The 22,273-nt window shown below is 43.2% G+C and overlaps 1 protein-coding gene across 1 annotated transcript in view; it reads right to left on the reverse strand.

Moving 5' to 3' along the window:
• Positions 1–270: 270 nt before the first annotated feature.
• The window catches only part of LOC117507847 (band 4.1-like protein 1), a 374,283-nt gene continuing 352,280 nt past the window's right edge, over positions 271–22,273 (reverse strand). Inside the window, exons 24-28 of the mRNA XM_034167630.1 lie at positions 18,834–18,893; positions 16,261–16,356; positions 12,709–12,789; positions 12,499–12,615; positions 271–883 (exon numbers count right to left, since the gene is read on the reverse strand). Of these exons, the coding sequence (XP_034023521.1) occupies positions 878–883; positions 12,499–12,615; positions 12,709–12,789; positions 16,261–16,356; positions 18,834–18,893 (360 nt within the window). The 3' untranslated portion in view covers positions 271–877. The remainder of the gene's footprint in view (positions 884–12,498; positions 12,616–12,708; positions 12,790–16,260; positions 16,357–18,833; positions 18,894–22,273) is intronic.

Below are 22,273 nucleotides of genomic sequence, written 5' to 3' on the forward strand. Positions count from 1 at the left end.
CAGAGTCGTAGTACCGATTAACACCACTTGAGAAAACCAGGTTTTGTCAACCCCAGTTTAAGAGGCTGACCCTGGGTTAAATCTGAGTAAAGTTAACCCCGCTTCGTAGTACAGGCCCCAGGTCATGATACTCACATAAAACCACCTTATGTTAAATTTGCTCTAAACATCTTCAAACTGAGCCCAAACGTATGAGCGTGGTTTGTTTCGGACGCTGACCTGCTGTGATGCTCAACGTGCCGCGCCGTCTGTCCACTGTCCATCATCATCGCTCCTTTATTGGCAATATTTTTAAATTCTGCACATTATAATCATCTGATATTATACATATTTCAGAAACAAGCAAACACTGCACATAAATTAGATCCTCTATAGATAAAAATGTAAAAAAGCTAGCTGTCGATTACACAGAAGGTGTTACAGCAGGTGGCAGCAGTGAGCAAACACCACCTCTCGTCACTTGGCAACCAACCCCTCCCAACAGCACTGTCGCCGTCCCTTCAGCCAACCCTGCTCGAGTATAATTATTTCATTAATTATTTTATGTCACCTTAAAGTACAAAATAGGAATTTGGGGGAGGAGTCGGGGCTAAAACTCAAATGATTCTGTGTTAGATGAAATCGTTTTCAGAGCACTGATGACTGAATGTGACAGAGCTGCCTTGAAGAGGGCATCGCTCCGTAAATTTTCATTTTCCCACAGTATATGGCAGGCTGGGAGGAACCGGGTTGGGGTCACAGTCGGTTTGTCTATAGGGACAGGGAGGAAAGTCTTGATGGGCACAGTGGGGGTCAAGTCCTCATTACTGGACATAGGCTTACTGCAGGGCGGGGCAGGAGGTGCACAGGTACCTGGACCAGGAGCCGCCGGGACCGATCAGGACTGCAACGACACAACAAAACACAAGTCAAAGCGCTGCAGCAGGACTTCGAGGATCTGCTCCACGCAAAAAACATGTTTGAGATGATCACAGACAAGCTCAGTTTGTTGCATCACAAAGTGAGCAAGCCAATCACAGGAGCTGGAATCAGTTTTTATGATGTTTTTCATGGAAAAACTGCATATATTTTAGAATGTCATGTGATGTTTTCCTCTACATCATGTGAGCCTGTTATAGCAACAAAAGTGTTCCATTCCATCTTTTTGAAATAGGCATTTTGGAATCGCCTGAAAACCACCTCATAAAAATGTTTTTGTAATATTTGAGTGTTTTTTTTTTCTCTCCAATATTTCCTCCTTAAGCATATTTTTTTTCAATTTGATACTTCAATTAGCATGCTTTTGAGGTAATGGAAACCTGGCTTGTGGTACTTTTAAATATTTAAGACTCAGAGTTAAAACTACAACAAAACAAAAAAACAATTGTTAAAGTTCATGTCACTTTGGCAGAAACATCAAATATTCTACATACCTCATTCAAAAATCAGCTAAACTTGTGTTGGATTTTCAAAATCTTCTAGGAACATATTGCAGTAAAAACAAGAAAAGATGGCAGCCCATTGTCGCTCATGATCAGTTTGGGATGTGCTTCGTCAACATAACATTGTTTCCAGCTGTTCACTAAGCTGGTGCCTGTAGCTCACGCATGCACACGTGCACACACGAGGAGTCATTCAGACATAGTTCACCAAGTCACATCACCACTGGTGGCTCACTCTAAGTTGTTTGCACGTAAATGTCAGTCACATTACAATTACATTGGGTTTCCTGCCTCCACAGCTTGATGAGCCAAACCTCTGTATGTTGAACCTGTTCACACATGAATGTCCACTAGCTGTGTATGAAAACCTGATCAGACCTCAATGCCCGCTACTGTGCTCCTCGCCTTGAATGTTACTGAGTCAAGACGCACATGTTGTGATGATTGTGAGAGGTTTCACGGATGTGTATGCAAAACTTTAATCACTCACTGCATTGTACTCAGTGCAGACAGCCGTCTGCAGCTGCTGTTTGTGTATTCAGCCAGACAAGCTTTTTGTGTTTCACTGCTAAGCCCCCTGTGGGGTACAAGCCAGGCTGAAAGGATACAAGTTGTTTGCCTGGAAAGTTGAACTTGCCTTTTTACTTTTCTGTGAAATAAAGAATATGCCATGCATGTTTAGATGTAGAAAGAGTCTCCCTTTATTGCTTCTGACTCAGTTTCTAAATGTCACACTATGATGGTTTTAGTAAACTGATTAGTAACAGACCAAAAAAAAAATGTTCAGTGGAAAATATTGCTTAATCCAACAGTCTCTCATGGATGTGGGCTGTGATGGATCGATCACGTTACATTTCCACTGGCAACACTCAGCAGAATAATTCAGCAGAATACTTTTCTGGTTTCAAGACATATATGGACACTGGGGGGATCACTGAGATCTGAATGTAAATATGGCTACAGTGTGGCTAGCTCAGGGATCATGACATCATACGACCTCACTACATTCATGTGTGACTGTCCTTTCCATTGTGCTGACATTTCAATGCGGCTGCAACATCAAGCAACATTGTTTTCTGCAGTGCCTTCTTTAGGGTACTATCTCACTGGGTGCAACCGCTGGAGAGCATATGGAGATATGGCTTAGCGGTAAAAACACGTGAATGAGTTGGTATCTCACTGTTGCAGCTGAAGACAAATAACATGTTTGCACACAAAGTGTTCAGCTCTTATTATCCTGCTATTATATAAATAGACTGTGGAAATCCCCATTGTCCCATAATGGCCAAATAAAATAAATAATAAGAAAAAAAAAAATAAAACCTATAGCGCACTCGCCGATTTGCAGAATGATGTCCCTGCTGGATATAGTGTCCTATCTTCCATGTCCAGTATAACTAACCCATTTTCTATACCCGCTTATTACAATTAAGGGTCACGCTTGTTCCGAGATCCACACACAGGGATCGTTCATGTGCTGGACCAGCCTTTTCTCTGTGTCATACTGATGTCCAGCAGCACTTCAGGGGTTGTGCGTCCTCTGATTTGATTTATTCGGCAATAACATGTAAGTACCTTCAGCTGTCCCCATGTTTTTTTTCATTCATTCTGGGTCTCCACAGCAGATCTCAGGGGATCTGCACATTGATTTGGCACAGATACGTCCTCCTCCCATTCTCCTGTGTTTTGGCTCTGATGGACATATGGATGTCAAATTTCCACAGCACAAGATTTACAAGAAAGCTTTTCCTGGTTTAAAGACACATGTGCTATTTGAAGTGGAACTGATGACTTTGTACCTTTAATGAAAGCATGTCATCATATTTCCTCCTGTTAGTCCCTCATAACGAGCACATTCAAAGACTCCCACCCACTCCCTCAGAGAGAGGGAGAGTAAGGGGGAGGGGTACGGAAGGGTGAGAGAGAGGGAAGGAAGGAGAGCAAGACTCTGGAGGGACAGCAAGACTCAGAGGAGGGGAGAAACAGAGTGAGCGCTGGAGATAAAAAAAAAAAAAAAAGATGTGCTCCACTCTTGCAGAACTGTGTGCTGTGCCTAAAAAAAAAAAAAACATAAAATGCATAGGTCCAGAAGTCCTGATGTCCACTGCCGCTCTGGATAGGCTAGCACAGGGGTGCTCACACTTTTTCAGCATGCGAGCTACTTATAAAATGACCAATTCAAAATGATCTACCCCACTACAAAAATGCAAAACTATATATTATTTTCAAATGTATTGAGGATTCTTTGTAGGTACAGTGTATGTTGATGTACCTTGCATAACCCAATGAGTCAATTTGCACAACACACATAAACTATTAACATTTTTTTGTAATTACCTGAGTTTACTTTGATGACTTGCACTGAATTGAATCAGCCAGGGATGCATAGTCCGGACAGTAGCTGCTGACAGCCAGCCTCAAGCACACTTCCAAATGTTCATCAGTCATGGTGGAACGGTATTTGGACTTAATGTCTTCATGTAGGAAAAGGCTGACTCACATAAATAAGTGGAGCCGAATAATGCAGTCAAGGAGGTAGCACATTTCCTCATGTTGGGGTACTTTTCCTCTGTGATTAAGTTCCAGAACTGTCCATGAGCTCTCGACTTCAGCTCAATGACGGTTTGATGCGAGTGAATCAACCTCACATCTTCCTGAACAGGATAGCACATGAATGTAGCGACTGGCTCAAGCAAAGAAAAGTCTTGAAAGCGTTTGTCAAACTCTGACAGACAATCGTCGATCTGCTCCATGTAGCGTGCACTGTCAAGTTGCTCACGGGCCTTCCCTTGCGTCTCAGTTCTGACGCCAGGTTCTGGAAATTTGCCAAATCATGGCGCTGCAGCTTTGAGGAAAGCGTTAACTGAGCTGATCATATCGGTCACTTTTTTGTCTTTTCCTTGCAGCTCAAGATTAAGGTCATTAACCAGTTTGTCAGATCGGTTAAAAATGCCAAGTCCAGCAGCCACTGACTGTCATTTAGTTGCTTGTATTCTGCATGTCCAGATACATGGAAAAACTCCTAATCTCCGGACAGAGCTCTCGAATCTTTGGAGGAATTTCCCACGACTACGCCATCTCACGTCAGTATGTAGCAACAACTCAGAGTGGTCGCAGTCAGCCTTCTCCAGATGTGCACGGAATAACCGTCTTTGAAGAGATCTGGCTCAAATAGAACAGGCAATCTTTGTTGCCACATCCATGATCTCTTTCATGTTGAGCATTTTAGCGCATAATGCTTGTTGGTGGATTATGCAATGATAGTCAAAAAGTCTGGGAACGCATCCGCCTGCCTGCACTTGGCAATAAATCCATTCACACGCCCAACCATTGCAGGTGCTCCATCTGTGGTGATAGACCCAATTTGTACACTGGGAGCTGAGTTTTCTCAATAAAGTTTTTCAACGTTCTGAAATATGTCCTCTCCTCGCGTTCTGTTCTTTCATGGAAGTTACTGTTAATAGCTCCTCTTTTGCAGTGAGATCACTAAACACCATACGAATGAAAATGCACATTTGGGCTGTGTCACTCACATCTGTAGATTCGTCCAACTGGCAGTGAGAAACACTCACAATCTCTGATGCCCTTCCACATTTGCCGTCTTAAATCCTCAGCCATGGCTTCACAGCGCCGTGTAACTGTATGTCTTGACAGCTGCAGAGCTTTGACTGAAGATAATATCTCTGCCTTATTTTTAAAGTCTCGGAACAATGAATCAGGTGCTTCAACGAATGCCTCTTTTACCAATCTCTCCGTCTTGGAAGGACTTATTGTTTTAAGGATGACGTGACTCACCCGGAACGATGCTTCGGTGGCGGCTTTCGCTTTTGAAGTTTGTTGAGTGAAAAATGACTGCTGTCCAGACAACTGGATTTTAGTTCCTCCACCTTTCTCTTTCTCAGCTGGCTTTTCGGCGGGAAGTCAGTGTCGTGTTTTCCATGAAGGGTCCGAAAATGCCGCTCCACATTTCCCTTCTTTGGTATTGTGATGGTAGATTGGCAGATGAGGCAAACGCACTTCGAAAATGACATCGTGAAAAAAAAGTCCACCTCCCATTCCGTATGAAAGTGATATGTTTTTGCCTTCTTACTTAGTCCAGCTTTCTTACTCATTTAGATGAGCTTTAGCAAGGGCTTATCGGAGGTAATGCGCTGACTAGCTTGTAGGTTTTGCTGCGCTTCACGCCGTTATTTACGCATGCACGGCGACCTATAGGTCAAAGTTCAGGTCAGTTTATCTGACTGGTTGCCCTGTATGTCAATCAAGTGACAGGACGGATAATAGGCTGACATCTATTTTTTTAATGTCACGTCACAATCGACCGGTACTACCTCCGCGATCGACCAGTAGATCGCGATCGACGTAATGAGCACCCCTGGGCTAGCAGCAGCGGGTGTTCCTCTCTGATCATCTCCGCTATTGTGGTGTGCTCCCCCACAGCTCGTGCATGTGCCCCCAGAGCCCCCCCCCAAGGCCACAGTTCTCTAATGAATCTCTCATGTTAGTCACAGTAAATACATTCAGAGGGTCACATGACAGCAGCAATGTCTCTGGGAGCAAACTGGGAGCAAACCTTGTCATCTTGCCAACTTTGAAAAAATTCTCTGAGTGAAGCGTGGGAAGAGCTCCACGCAGTGAACATTATGCAAAATCAAGCAATTTCCTCACAACTGCCATTCGCAGGCTGTCGTAGCCCAGCGAGATAGGACCCTCAGAGAATGTCTTTTTCTTCAGTCTGACTTGGCTAAATGAACAGCCGTGCTGCATGCTGCTGCATCTGAAGCTGTCCTCTATCTCCTAGTTCTGAATTCACACTGTGCTGGAGCTTTGGCTAATCAGAAGCCCAGTCTGAAGCTGTTCTGAGGTGGAAAGACACTGTTCTGAAGCTGTAGAATAATCTTACAGTAAAATGCCGCCCTCACTATCTGCCGCGGGGATTTACTGCAGGTGGAATTTGCTGCTGTTTATTGTGGCCGCCTACGTCCCCCCACGAGCTAATGTTCGTGCGGGGACGTAGGCGGCCACGACGCTCTGACGCAGCTACATAACTCCATCAGCTTGCATCAAAATAAACATCCAGATGCGCTGTATGTAGTGACAGGGGACTTCAACCACGTAAACCTGCAAGATATTCTCCCCAAATTCCACCAGCATGTAAACATCACCACATGAGGGGAAAACATGCTGGACAAAGTGTATACAAATATACGTGGAGCTTACAGAGCAGCCCCCCACCACAATCTTGGTGCCTCAGACCACATCTCACTCCTCATGCTTCCTGCTTACAGTCCAGCATCGAAAAGCAGGGAAACCATCAGAAAGACCATCTCTGTGTGGCCAACTGGTGCTGTGTCCATGCTTCAAGACTGCTTTGAGACCACCGACTGGCAAATGTTCAGAGCGGCTGCAACAACAGGGAGCAATGTGGACCTGGAGGAATACTCATCGACTGTGCACTGCTACATCCGGAGCTGCATGGACAATGTGACTACCTCCAAGACCATCACCATCAGGCCAAACCAGAAACCCTGGATGACCGGAAAGGTGCTCTCCCTGCTGAAAATTCGTGATGCTGCATTCAAAGACAGCGATGCAACAGCACTCAGAGCAGCCAGAAGGAACCTGTCAGCGGGAATAAAAAGAGTTAAGTCCACATATGCCCTCAAGGTTAAAGGCCAACTGCAATCCAGTGACCCACGGCGCATGTGGACAGGTATCAAATGCATCACGGACTACAAAAACAATGTAGCACAGTGCTCTGCAGACCCAGCACTCCCAGACACTCTGAATGCCTTTTATGCACGTTTTGAGGTGTCCAACACCACCACCCCCTCCCGAGTCCCTCCCTCCCCCAAAGACCCCCCAGTCAGCAACATCACTACAGCTGAGGTGAGGAACGTGCTGCAGAGGATCAACCCCTGAAAGGGCCCTGATCCCTGACGGTCTACCAGGGATGGTCCTAAAAGACTGTGCACACCAGCTGTCTGAGGTTCTGGCGGATATATTTGACACCTCTCTGTCCCAAGCCACCTCTCTGTTCCGACGTGCCTCAACACATCAAGGATAATCCCTGTGCCAAAGACCTCTGCACCATCCTGCCTCAACGACTACATGCCAGTTGCACTCACCCCCATCACCACAAAGTGCTTTGAGAGGCTGGTGATGAGGTGCCTGAAGCAGACCATCAATGTGACTGTAGATGAGCACCAGTACGCGTACAGGCAAAACCGGTCCACAGCTGATGCCATCTCCACCGTGGTGCATCAGGCCCTCTCCCACACAGAGAACAAGGACTCCTATGCGAAGCTGCTGTTCCTGGACTTCACTTCTGCATTCAACACCATCATCCCACAGAAACTGGTGTCCAAACTGGCTGAACTAGGAGCCCCCTCAGCAGTGTGCAACTGGATCCTGGACTTCCTGACTGGGAGGCCACAGAGTGTCAGGATCAACACCACCTCATCCTCCACCATTATCCTGAACACTGGCTCACCCCAGGGTTGTGTGCTCAGTCCACTGCTGTATACATTGATGACCTTCGACTGCAGAGCCCAGCACAAGAATAATCTTGTTAAGTTTGCAGATGATACAGCAGTGATCAGGCTCATTAGCCAAGGGGATGACAGTGTACAGGCGAGAAGTGGAGAACCTGACATGGTGGTGCGGAGACAACCTTATCCTCAACACCCAGAAGACGAAGGAGATAGTTGTTGACTTCCGCAGGTCAGCCCCACCACCCCCTCCCCCCTCTACATCACGGAGCAGCGGTGGAGATCGTCTCCTCCATCAGGAGTCCACCTCTCCAACACTCTCACCTGGCACACCAACACCACGGCTGTCATCAAGAAAGCCCACCAACGTCTCTATTTTTTGAGGAAATTGGAAGGGCCGGACTGAACACAGACGTCCTCAGGGCCTTCTACAGGCTGTGCAGTGGAGAGTGTCCTGTCCTGCTGCCTCCTTGTGTAGTATGGTGGCTGCACAGTGGCAGAGAAGAAAGTGCTGCAGCGAGTCGTGAAATCTGCACAGAGGACCATCGGATGCAGCTTACCACCCATTGAGGACATCTACATCTCCAGATGTAGAGACAAAGCCACCTGTGTCCTCCGAGACTCCACCCGCCCTGCGCATAGTCTGTTCACACCCCTTCCCTCTGGAAGGAGGCTGTGCAGCATCCAGGCAAAAACATCCAGACTGAAAAACAGCTTCTACCCGAATGCTGTCATACTGTGGAACAGTTCAACATCCACCACCAAACTGTGAACATTGCACTACATGCACAATGTCACCTTCTTAATACTCTAACCCTGTGCCCTGTATATATATTCTATGGCCACAGGGGTGCGCATATTGTACATTGCAAAAGTTTATATTGCAAGGTTTATACAATAGGTTAGGTTTAAAAAAATTGTCACACTTAACTACACCAAGACCTGGAGAAACTGCATTTCGTTCTGCCTGTAAGGGTCAAGTGACAATAAAAGTGACTCTGAGTCTGAGTCATGTTTCCTCAATCCATCATAGTGTGACAGATGCTTAAACACACATTGTCAAGACACTGAATAAAATTAAACTACTGATTTAAAAAATATAATTAATTAATTAAAATAACCTAGGGCTGGTGATATGACGTAGAATTCACATTGCAGTATAAATTGATCCTTTCATGGTAACGGTATATATCGAGATATAAACTTAAGTGTAAAAATTATAATCCAAGTGTTTCTGAATGGGTCCCTTAGTAAAGGTAAATTCACTCACTCACTCACTCGTCTTTAAACCGCTTAGTCCAATTAAAGGTCGTGGGGAGCTGGAGCCTATCCCAGCAGTCATAGAGCGCGAGGCGGGGTACACCCAGGACAGGACGCCACAACAGATAAACAAACACAGACACACCCACATCGCACACGTATGGACAATTTAAAGATTCAAATCCATCTAACCCACAGGTCTTTGGATGTGGGAGGAAACCGGAAGCACCCGGAGGAAACCCACGCAAACACAGGGAGCAAAGGTAAATTGATAAATATAAATAAATACATAAAAAAATTACAACAAAACAAAAACAGATATAATGTAATTTTGAGAACATTTATTGTGCAGATCTCAAAACTACAGCTACAATTTGCCAAAAGGTACATCTAAGATGGAAGTCTACATTTGATGTGTTGGTTATTCATTGTTGGGTCAGTGGCTGAAGTTTCATCTCTTGAACACTAGATGACACACCCGCTCTAAATACATGAACCGCTTTCAGGACGGTCACTGGCGCGTTTCCTCATTTACAAAACTCAACATTCAACCACCAGAAATAAATAAATAAAAATACTTAACTTACTCATACTTGAAGTCAGTCTGGCTAAATTGTCGTGACCTGGCTGATTGTTTCTTCTAATCCTGTTAAAAAATCCTTGCGTTATTTAATGTGGCGCTTTCCTCAAATGTTTGATTCACTGAGGCATCTCACAGACACATGAACACTCTCGTCTCAGTGAGAGACACGCCGCAGCTTGGAACCCCCCCCCCCCCCCCCCCCCGCAGCAGTGATTCACACACAGACGAAAAACTTCACGGGTTTATCGTGATTAGTCAGTAGAGTCCAAATCTCTACTGTCAGCCAAAATTATACAGTGTAACGGTTAAACCGGATATACCCTGCAGCTCTAATATAAACAGAGCCAATCTTTTGGAATGTTTGAAATATCTCCCCACAGTGACATCTAGTGGCCAAATACATGTTTCATGTACAGAGACTTATTAACTGTGAAATTACAAAATTACATACATAGATAAATTCTTTACCATCTGTCTTTGTGAATGCAATTTTTAAATACTTCTTGTTTTGCATTATAATTTTCTATGATTTGTAAAGAGTGCAGTCCCTGGTTATGTATTTTTTTATTAAGAAAAGAACGAGAACCGATATGGTTTTCCTTCTTGTTCAAAATCCTTCCTACTTTTGAGAATATCTCTCACAGAATATTTTGTGCACACATAACTAATTCTGCTTTTATCAACAGACGACATCCAAAACACTGACTGGAAGTCACAGTGGGTCATTAAAGCAGGGTTTCAAAAGGACGACCAAACACAATTTTACCGATCAGACAGACTCAGAGCCAAAAATAAAAATAATAATAAAAAAATAAAATAAAAAACACTACAGACTTAATAACGCTCTGTATGTGACTCTCAGGAAAACACTGCAAACATTTGAGGTGTTTAAGAGGGCTTTTAAATATTTGTTTATTCACAATGTTTTCAGTTTTACTATTTGTAGGCTAATTTATCACGATGTAGAAAATGTATGTACTTGTTGATAAGCAACGATGCCACCTATTGGCAGGAATTTAACATTTATTACAAAGTAGTCTGCATAACATGTAGCTGCCAAAGTAAAACAATAAAAAACTAAATTTTTGTAAGAAGGATGAAAATGAAGAGCACAGCGCCCCCTGCAAACTATTTTGGAAAGACATGAGCCTAATGAAGGATTCTGAAATGTGAAAATATCAGCTGTTGTTAAAATCCAGCTCCAGAATTTAACACTTTTAACAGGGCCATCGTGGTTTATCGCGCCTGGATCCAAACACTGATTTGGCACAGATTTTATGCTGGATGCCCTTCCTGTTGAAAGTCCAAATGGAAGTGGAGAGCACAGCACGGGCAGCTTTGGAGTGGGGAAGAAGAGCACAACCACTTTTCCACCGGATCAAGATTTTAACATCCTGACAAAATAAGATCAGCTGTAACACATCGAACATGGCGGAACGATGCACAAGCTTCTTGTAGTTCATACCGTCACATCGTGTGACCGAAGCGTATCAGTGTGACGCTGGAACAAAACTTAAAGTTTAACAAATATGTAGGACTGCTTTTTTGCATTTACGCAATATCTCTAAAATCAGAAAGGTCTTGTCTCAGAGTGATGCTGAAAAACTAATTCATGCATTTATTTCCTCTAGGCTGGACTATTGTAATTCATTATTATCAGGTTGTCCTAAAAGTTCCCTAAAAGCCTTCAGTTAATTCAAAATGCTGCAGCTAGAGTACTGACGGGGACTAGAAGGAGAGAGCATATCTCACCCATATTGGCCTCTCTTCATTGGCTTCCTGTTAATTCTAGAATAGAATTTAAAATTCTTCTTCTTACTTATAAGGTTTTGAATAATCAGGTCCCATCTTATCTTAGGGACCTCGTAGTACCATATTACCCCAATAGAGCGCTTCGCTCTCAGACTGCAGGCTTACTTGTAGTTCCTAGGGTTTGTAAGAGTAGAATGGGAGGCAGAGCCTTCAGCTTTCAGGCTCCTCTCCTGTGGAACCAGCTCCCAATTCAGATCAGGGAGACAGACACCCTCTCTACTTTTAAGATTAGGCTTAAAACTTTCCTTTTTGCTAAAGCTTATAGTTAGGGCTGGATCAGGTGACCCTGAACCATCCCTTAGTTATGCTGCTATAGACGTAGACTGCTGGGGGGTTCCCATGATGCACTGTTTCTTTTTCTTTTTGCTCTGTATGCACCACTCTGCATTTAATCATTAGTGATCGATCTCTGCTCCCCTCCACAGCATGTCTTTTTCCTGGTTCTCCTCCCTCAGCCCCAACCAGTCCCAGCAGAAGACTGCCCCTCCCTGAGCCTGGTTCTGCTGGAGGTTTCTTCCTGTTAAAAGGGAGTTTTTCCTTCCCACTGTAGCCAAGTGCTTGCTCACAGGGGGTCGTTTTGACCGTTGGGGTTTTACATAATTATTGTATGGCCTTGCCTTACAATATAGAGCGCCTTGGGGCAACTGTTTGTTGTGATTTGGCGCTATATAAAAAAATTGATTGATTGAAATGGTGTCATGTTGCGAAGGTGCGGCAGCTGGAGAAGATGCTACAAGCTGCTCCGCTGCACAACGTGACCTCATATTAAGAATTCAAAGTCCACTGACTCACTCATCATGATGCTGCGGTTGCATTGCATTGCATTGCATTGCATTGCCATGGTAACATCCCTGATAGCAAACCGCCACACAAAGCCTGGACCAGCACTGTTTGGAACCTGCCTCCTGGTCATGTGACCATCTTACTGTACCTGTGAATTCTGCTGCTGCTCCTCGGTGGGAGACTCCGTTTCCCTGATAACCACTGCCTTCGTCACCAGCATGTCGGGGTGCTGCTGCTTGGCCTCTTGGATTGCCATGGCGAGAACCTGGACACACAAAACATCAGTGCACAGGTTCACATCTCAGCAAACCCTGAAGGATCAAACACAGTGTGCAGGCGTGTCAGCGTGAGCCGTCACCTGGTGTTGGTCCACATCGTCATCTCCTGTGATTATAATCCGTTTCTCAATTCTGGTCTCAGAGTAGCCGCCCTTCACAGTCTGCAGAAAGCACAGCGTGGAAGTTACAACACACAAGTTACACAAATACTTTCAATGACACCAAACCTGCACTTCATGTTCATCAACATCTGGAAAACTGACATAATACACAAAGATTCAAGGAAAACCAAGAGAAGGAGTCTTAGTGAGATGCTGGATCACAGCATGCTGCAAGAACAGCTTCACTGCAGCTTGGTATTGATTCTGTGGAACTACTGAAGGAGATAAACATCATCCTTCTAAAAGACGTAGACGGACAATGACATTGTTCCCTCACTGGGAATCAGCACAAAACCTCACACAGGTGTTGAGCTGACCAGTGGATGGAGGTGTGCGTGCGCACACACGCACGCACACACACACACACACGTATGAAATGACTGCTGCAGTGTTTGTCAAAAGCCTTTAAATTTCCTTCTGTATTGTCTGTCAGTGTTGCAAAGCACAAAGGATGCAAACTAAGAACACCTGACTACACGATGGAGACCACACAGCTGCAGCCTTCTGCTGTGACATCAATAACTTAAAAATTAATTATAATGGTACTCAAACAGTGAGGCAAATAAGTATTTTTTGTTTTCCCACCTACAAAGAATGGAGATCTATTGTTTTTATCGTAGGTACACTTCAACTGTGAGAGACAGAATCTAAAAAAAAATTAAGAAAATCACATTATATGATTTTAAATAATTAATTTGCATTTTATTGCATAAAATAAGTATCTGATCACCTACCAAACAGCAAGAATTCTGGCTCTCACAGACCTGTTAGTTTTTCTTTCTATTTCAATTTATTTTCATTTATATAGTGCCAAATCACAACAAAGCTGCCTCAAGGCGCGTCACACAAGTAAGGTCTAACCTTACCAACCTTATTCTTTTAAGAAGCCCTCCTATTCTGCACTCTTTACCTGTATTAACTGCACCTGTTTGAACTTGTTACCTGTATAAAAGACACCTGTGCACACACTCAATCAATCACACTCCAACCTATCCACCATGGCCAAGACCAAAGAGCTGTCTATGGACAACAAGGACAAAACTGTAGACCTGGACAAGGCTGGGATGGACTACAGGACAACAGGCAAGCAGCTTGGTAGAAGACAACAACTGTTATGATTATTTACAAGGGATTCCATGCAAGATCTCACTTTGTGGGGTAAGGATGATTCTGAGAAAGCTCAGAACTACACAGGAAGACCTGGTCAATGACCTGAAGAGAGCTGGGACCACAGTCACAAAGATTACATTAGTAACACATGATGCTGTCATGGTTTAAAATCCTGCAGGGCAGCAAGGTCCCCTGTTCAAGCCAGCACATGTCCAGGCCCGTTTGAAGTTCACCAGTGACCATCTGGACGATCCAGAGGAGGCATGGGAGAAGGTCATGTGGTCAGATGAGACCAAAATACAGCTTTTTGGTATCAACTCCACTTGCCATGTTTGGAGGATGAGAACAACCCCATGAAAACCATCCCAACTGTGAAGCATGGGAGGTGGATTTTTGTGGGTGCTTTTCTGCAAAGGGGACAGGACGACTGTATTGAAGGGAGGATGGATGGGGTCATGTTGTGAGATTTTGGCAAAAAACCTCCTTCCCTCAATCAGAGCATTGAAGATGGGTCATGGCTGGGTCTTCCAGCATAACAACGACTCCAAACACACAGTCAGGGCAACTAAGGAGGGGCTCCGTAAGAAGCATTTCAAGATCCTGGAGTGGCCTGGCCAGTCTCCAGACCTGAACTTAATAGAAAATCTTTGGAGAGAGCTGAAATTCAAAACCTGAAAGATCTGGAGAAGATCTGTATGGAGTGAAGTAAAATCCCTGCTGCAGTGTACTAATGTGGTCAAGAACTACAGGAAACATCTGACCTCTGCAACTGCAAACAAATGTTTCTGTACCAAATATGCCCTAGGACCCTCTGGCATCCTAGGGCATTTTTTGGACAGTTCACTCGCCTGGCAGAAATGTTTCATTATTGCTGTTAACAGCTGTCCTTGCATCCCACAATCAAGTTTTATGTCTCTTTTTTCAGGAGAACCTGTGCTTTCAGAATATATATGTTTTGTTGTGTTTTATAAGTGTAATAAAGGTTTACAGTCAAAAATAGGCAAGGAAAAAATAAAGCAAAAAATAATTTTCCACACACATTTATTCAAAACACACAGCAAACTATAATAATCAACTGTTTTGACACTTTAGAAATGTAATTTGAGGTCTTGTGTGAAAGACTGTACAACAAAAAGATTCAAGCAATAAACACAAATGCACATTTTGAACAATATATACAAAATGGTCTATGCGTTTTGTTGTCCATTGATATGGCACACAGTGCTTTACGCAGAGAAAGCAACAGAGTTATCAGTAGCATTCACATGCAAACTAGTGGAGCAATCCTGATAGTTACACACTCTTTGTTTGAGCACGTGAGATTGTCATCAGAGGCTCTCCATGTGCTCCTGCTTTCACTGATCGCTGTGCGTAATGGGCGCACTGAGTATGTACTAATAGTATGTACTCATTGGAGTACCCAGGGGGCTATTCAAACGGGCCAACTAGTAACACATCATTCCTGAAAAGGATCTTTGGCTTTTCACGTGAGGTAAATCTGCCCTACGATTGGATTTTGGAAAACCATGTGACGGTGAAGCAATTCCGATTGGACACTCACATTGCGCACATCATCACACAGCGTCTATGAGGAGTACAAAGATGGCCGGTGGCTGGCTCGAAAGTCCGCGGTGTTAACTTTTCAGCAAAAAAAAAAAAAAGTTAGTTTCTATCTCATATCATTCAAAAGATATTTATAATTTAGTAAAGCTTGGTCTTAGCCATCGGCCACAGAGGGTTAAGGTCTGTTTTTTTAGGGGATCAAATACTTATTTCATGCAATAAAATGCAAATTAATTATTTAAAAATCATACGATGTGATTTTCTGATTTTCTTTTTTTAGGTTCTGTCTCTACAGTTGAAGTGTACCTACGATAAAAAATACAAACCTCTTCATTCTTTGTAGGTGGAAAAACTTGACAGTGAATCAAATACTTATTTACCTCACTATATACAATTACTCATTACTTCAACTCATATTTGGATTAAGTAGTTGAAGTATATGAAATAATAAAAAAAAATTCAATTAAATAATTAAATAAGATCTAAAATAATTTGTTTCACTTAGTTCATTTCAAAATATTGAAATACCAAAAACTGTGCATTTTGAAATGCAAATACTTAATCCCTGTTGGTATTTGATCCAAACATAATTTTCAAAAAACAAATTCTGTGTGTGTATGTTTGTGTGTGTGTGTGTGCTGCTCTGACTGAAACAGAGACTCAGTAATACAACAATTAAATACAACCAGATTTTCTTCTTAACTAATTAGTTGTTATGTCAATATTGACACAGTACATGAATTTATACACATCCCACAGTTTTTAAGTGTAACCATGGCAACAGTTTCAAGATATTACCTTGGTAACTTGAGTTGTGGTTGCCGAGGTGACACTCTCTGCAGTGATGGTCAGTGGCGATACAACAGAGTCTCTCCCAGGGACGCCAGCTTTTACCTACAGAGGAGAGTCACACAGTCGCGTGTTCATACAGTCACATGTTCACTCAGTCACATGTTCATACAGTCACACGTTCATACAGCCACACGTTCATACAGTCACATGTTCATTCAGGCACACAATCATACAGTCACTCATACACTCAGTCACATGTTCATACAGGCACACAATCATAGTCACTCATACACTCAGTCACATGTTCATACAGTAACTTGTACACTCAGTCACATGTTCATGCAGCCACACATTCATACAGTCACTCATACACTCAGTCACATGTTCATACAGTCACTCATACACTCAGCCACATGTTCATACAGTCACTCATACACTCAGCCACACGTTCATACAGTCACTCATACACTCAGTCACATGTTCATACAGTCACTCATACACTCAGTCACATGTTCATACAGTAACTCGTACACTCAGTCACATGTTCATACAGTCACTCATACACTCAGTCACATGTTCATACAGTAACTCGTACACTCAGTCACATGTTCATACAGTCACTTGTACAATCAGTCACATGTTCATTCAGTCACTGGTACACTTAGTCACATGTTCATACAGTCACTCGCACACTCAGTCACATGTTCATGCAGCCACACATTCATACAGTCACTTGTACAATCAGTCACATGTTCATTCAGTCACTGGTACACTTAGTCACATGTTCATACAGTCACTCGCACACTCAGTCACATGTTCATACAGGCACACAATCATACAGTCACTCATACACTCAGTCACATGTTCATACAGTAACTTGTACAATCAGTCACATGTTCATACAGTAACTTGTACCCTCAGTCACATGTTCATGCAGCCACACATTCATAAAGTCACTCGTACACTCAGTCGCATGTTCATGCAGCCACACATTCACTCAGTCACATGTTCATTCACCCACACATTCATACAGTCACTTGTACACTCAGTCACATGTTCATACAGCCACACATTCACTCAGTCACATGTTCATACAGCCCCACAGTCGGAAGGTCATACAGTCACATAGTCACACATGTTCACACAGTCACACGTTCATATAGTCACAAAGTCCTAAATTCAGAGAGGGCTCACAGGGTGATAACATGAACACTCATTGTAACTCATACGAGGTCTGTCCATAAAGTATTGTACCTTTTTATTTTTTTTTAAACTATATGGATTTGATTCATATGTTTTCACGTCAGACAAGCTTGAACCCTTGTGCGCATGCGTGAGTTTTTCCACGCCTGTCGGTGACGTCATTCGCCTGTGAGCACGCCTTGTGGAAGGAGTGGTCCCGCCCCGTCGTCGGATTTTCATTGTCTGGAAATGGCGGAATGATTTGGGGTTTTTTTCCATCAGAATTTTTTCAGAAGCTGTTAAGAGACTGGCACCTGGAAACCATTCAAAAAAATTTTCTGGCTTTTGATGAAAATTTTACGGGCTTCACAGAGAATAAGGACTATTACTACAGCTTTAAGGACGGCCCACAATGGCGCTCAGCGCGCTACGCTCCGAGCCGCGACGACAGGCACGAACCACCGGATCATTTCTAAATGGATGGCTGTGTGGAGTGGGACCGTCGTGTGCACTTTCTCTGGTTATCACAAGAGCTGGACATCAACCATTTTCTGGCAGATTTCACTTTTAACAAGAGATTTTGTCGTGGAAAGCCGCGCGGAGGCTTTGTGCATCACGACCGATTCGCTGTTCGAGCGAGACAAAGAACACCTCCGTTTCGGCGTGCCACAGGACAAGTTCGGACATGCCCAGCTCTCCACAATTTCTCTTATAACTCACTCGACTGGTAAGCATTGAAAGCCGAGATAGGCATGTCCGAACTTGTCCTCTGGCACGCCGAAACGGAGGTGTTCCTTTGTCTCGCTTCCAAAGCGAATCGGTCGTGACGCGCGAAGCCTTCGCACGGCTTTCCATGACAAAATCTCTTGTTAAAAGTGAAATATGCCGGAAAATGGCTGATGTCCAGCTCTTGTGATAACCAGAGAAAGAGCACATGACGGTCTCGTATCCACAGAGCCATCCGTTTAGAAATGGTCTGGTGGCTTGTGCCGCGTCGTCGCAGCTCGGAGCGCGGTACGCCGAGGGTCCTTAAAGGGGTCCTTAAAGCTGTACTAACAGACCTTATTCTCTGTGAAGCCCATAAAATTTTCACCGAAAGCCAGATAAATTTTTCGAATGGTTTCCAGGTGCCAGTCTCTAACAGCTTCTGAAAAAAATTCTGATGGGAAAAAAAACCCAAATCATTCCACCATTTCCAGACAATGAAAATCCGACGACGGGGCGGGACCACTCCTTCCACAAGGCGTGCTCACAGGTGAATGACATCACCGACAGGCGTGGAAAAACTCACGCATGCGCACGAGGGTTCAAGCTTGTCTGATGTGAGAACATATGAATCAAATCCATATAGTTTAAAAAAAAAAATAACTTTATGGACAGACCTCGTAGATACCTACAGGTGAGCCGTTTTCTTTCAGGACTGCCGGAGCCTCCTTCAAGCTGAGTTCTCTGTAGTTCTGAGGGACACAATAAGAAAACAAAATGTTTGGTTTAAACATTTCTATACAAACTCTGGATGACTCAAAAGTGTGGATTAGTATCTCTCTTATCAGACCTTTTTAGTTAGCCTCCTGGCTTACTGACCTACAGGGGGCAGTACTGCACGAAGTAAGAATGTTAGTTTTTACTCCACATGTCAGTTTAACTTGTAAGATGAGAAGCAGCATTTATTTTTCCGTGGTTATGAGCCAACATCACCACATGCACGGGAATAAGGCACAGAAGAACATGACATGAGATGAGATTTATTGTTACTGTCATTACATTAGTGCAACAACAACAAAAATACATTTACACTCCAATTACCTCAGACAAAATACAGCAATTAATCCACAATTAATACTAGTTGAATGTAATAATGGCACACATCAGAATTAAAGACAACACATATACATGTGACATTGTTTATGTGCACTAAACTTGAAGCAGTCCATCATCATAATTGAGACAAAGTGGGTGAAGGCTGCAGCAGGAGGGGCCCGCGCCGCCCAGCTTGGGGAGTTGAAGGCTGCAGCAGTAAAAACCGCACTGCCTTCGAGGTGGCAGGGAGGAAGCCAGGGTAATGTGACCGTCCTTGCTGGAGTCCCAAGATGATGGGACTCCGGCACTGGATTGGATAGGAACATCCAGTCCATGCAAGCGCTGAACAGTGTGGAAGCCAGAACACATCCCTGATGAAAGCCAGTTTTCCCTTTGGACAGCACTCACAGTACCTGGGTACAGGCTGGATATGATGGACAGCAACATGTGAATCCTGAAACTTTTCAGGTTGTCCCATGGAGCAACCTGATCAACACATTGCAAAAATCAACATAGGCTGAAAAGAAGCACCTCTGGTGTTCATGCGTTCATGCAATGAGCACTTAAAGAGCTTGGAAGCAGTTGATGGGTGACTTCTCATACTCTCATGTCATACTGCTCCGGTCACTAAACGCCAAGTAACTGGAACTGAATCCTGTTAAGAATAATTCTTTTTTTACCTTTCCCAGCACAGTGAGCAGGGTAACGCTCCATAGTTATTGCAATACAGGCAATCACCGTTTCCTTTCCAGATTAGGACAACAAGTCCTTTCTTCGAGTCCATACGGATGGTATCAAAGATCCATCTTTAATGGAAGCAAAGACATTCTGCAGTGCCAGGAGAACAGCATCTGCACCCAGATGTTTCATGGCCTTTACGATCTCACCACGTGGTAGTTCACAGCTAACTGGAGAATCAGCCACAACATCCCTGGCACTGGAGATCTCCAACATCCCAGCAGGAGGATCAGTCAAAGTCGCTGGTCCAACGTGACAGCACAGCAGAGACTTCTGTCAGGACTGAAACCTCACCCACCATGTCTGCACAGGGTCCAGCTGTAGGTTTGAAGTGTTCTGATTCCTTAAATATTATGATTATATGAATTTTGTTGATTTGCATTGACTTTTTAACATATTTTAAATTCTATATTTACATAATTTTTTGTAACAGTAATTTCCACACTTGAACACCACGTCAACTTTTTCCAAAGATTTAAACATGAACCTGTGCACATCAATTAAGCTTTCATGCAAATTGCACTACAACCACTAAAATACTTCATATTCCTCCAAAGGTGACACATGCTCCCAGAACTACTCCAAATAGTTACCCACCAATACTTTCAATGTACTATACTAAAAACACAAATAATATGAAGGACTGCAAATTTCACATATGATGTGTTGTTTCTATCCTCCAGTTTGGTGGATGGCCGTCTACCAATGCAGATTTTTGGCACATGATGGACTATGTTTGTGATTTAAAAACCCAAATCAGGCCCTGAAACGGACTGTAGTAGGTGCTAAAGGGTGACAAAACGTAGTACATTTTGAGTAATCTGTAAAGAATTATACATGTTCAAAAAAGTTCATGATGTGGAGAGACATCATGATCCAAAACGACGAATAGTTGGATATAATTTCTGTACATATGGGGTAATATTAAATAAAAATCGGGGCATGCAAGAGATTGAAGAATGGGATGAGCACAGACAGCGTGCATTGCAAACTGTGGCCAAGCGCACTTGTGGCAGCACATTCAGTGAAAACTCAGCGGATTTGCGGAATTCTGCGGATTTCATCATGGGGGTGGGGGTGTTGGTATTGTACTCTGTAATCGTGACTGTCACAGAGTTTGTAAAATGCCTATCACAAAGCGTTCTTTTTTATGACGTGCAAGTTTTAGAAATCCGATCTGCGGCAGAGGAAAATCCCTCAGTGGCTGTTACGACAGGGCATAATGCAAGACTGGTTAGTTGCTATGGCGACGCCATGTGCCTGCTGCAAGATGCTGTTCTTAAGCTAAAAGTAGCATGTTGCATAATTTTAGAGCTATCACTTTTAGAGCTATCACATTTTTAAAAGACAAATTTTGCAGTATGTCTGAGTCATGGAGTGACGTCGGACAAAGTGAAGATGGTGAGAAAGACGGTGTGAAAAAGTTTGATAAGGAAAAATAAAAAAATAAAACAAACGGGAAAAGCAAACAGCATCTTGTAAATGGTAAATGGACTGCATTTATATAGCGCATTTCCATCTGCATCAGATGCTCAAAGCACTTTACAAATAATGCCTCACGTTCACCCCGATGTGAGGCTGCTGCCACACAAGGTACTCACTACACACCGGGAGCAATAGGGGATTAAAGACCTTGGCCAAGGGCCATTACTGATTTTCCAGTCAGGCTGGGACTTGAACCAAGGATCTTCTGGTCTCAAGCCCAACACCTTAACTACTAGACCATCACCTCCCCTTCTGCCCTCAGAAACATGGCAAGAATTTTCCTCTCCCTGGAAAATACACAGTGCTGTTCAAACAGGATTTCAGACAAGATTATGTGACTTTTTTATTAATGCAGACTTTTTTCATTGGAAAAAAATACACTGTGGCTTTGAGTGGATTTACAGGAAGACTTTTTTCCTATAAGGTATGTTATTGATATTTTACAATGATTTTCAAAATATTTTACAAGCTTTAGCTGTGCTTTTTGAAATGCTTTAACAGTTTTTTTTTCCAGTCTTCATGAATTGCATGTAGTTTAGTTGTTCTGAGTTAATGCATAATTTGGTTTACAATTAAAAGGAAAATCATTCCAGGTCCTTCGTCCATGTCATATTCTGTTATTTCAACATTATCAGTGAAAGTTCAAATGAAAGGTTGAATCTAGGATCATTTAAATATGCACTTCTTTTGAGATTTTTTCATCCAGAGATGCTGAAAAATGTATCATTAGATACAAAATGAATTGGGTTCATGGGGGATGTGCCCACCAGACTCTCTGCAAATATTCCTTGGATTTCACAATTTTCTTTTCACA

Source organism: Thalassophryne amazonica, chromosome 3 (assembly GCF_902500255.1).
Source record: "Thalassophryne amazonica chromosome 3, fThaAma1.1, whole genome shotgun sequence".
Taxonomy (NCBI): domain Eukaryota; kingdom Metazoa; phylum Chordata; class Actinopteri; order Batrachoidiformes; family Batrachoididae; genus Thalassophryne; species Thalassophryne amazonica.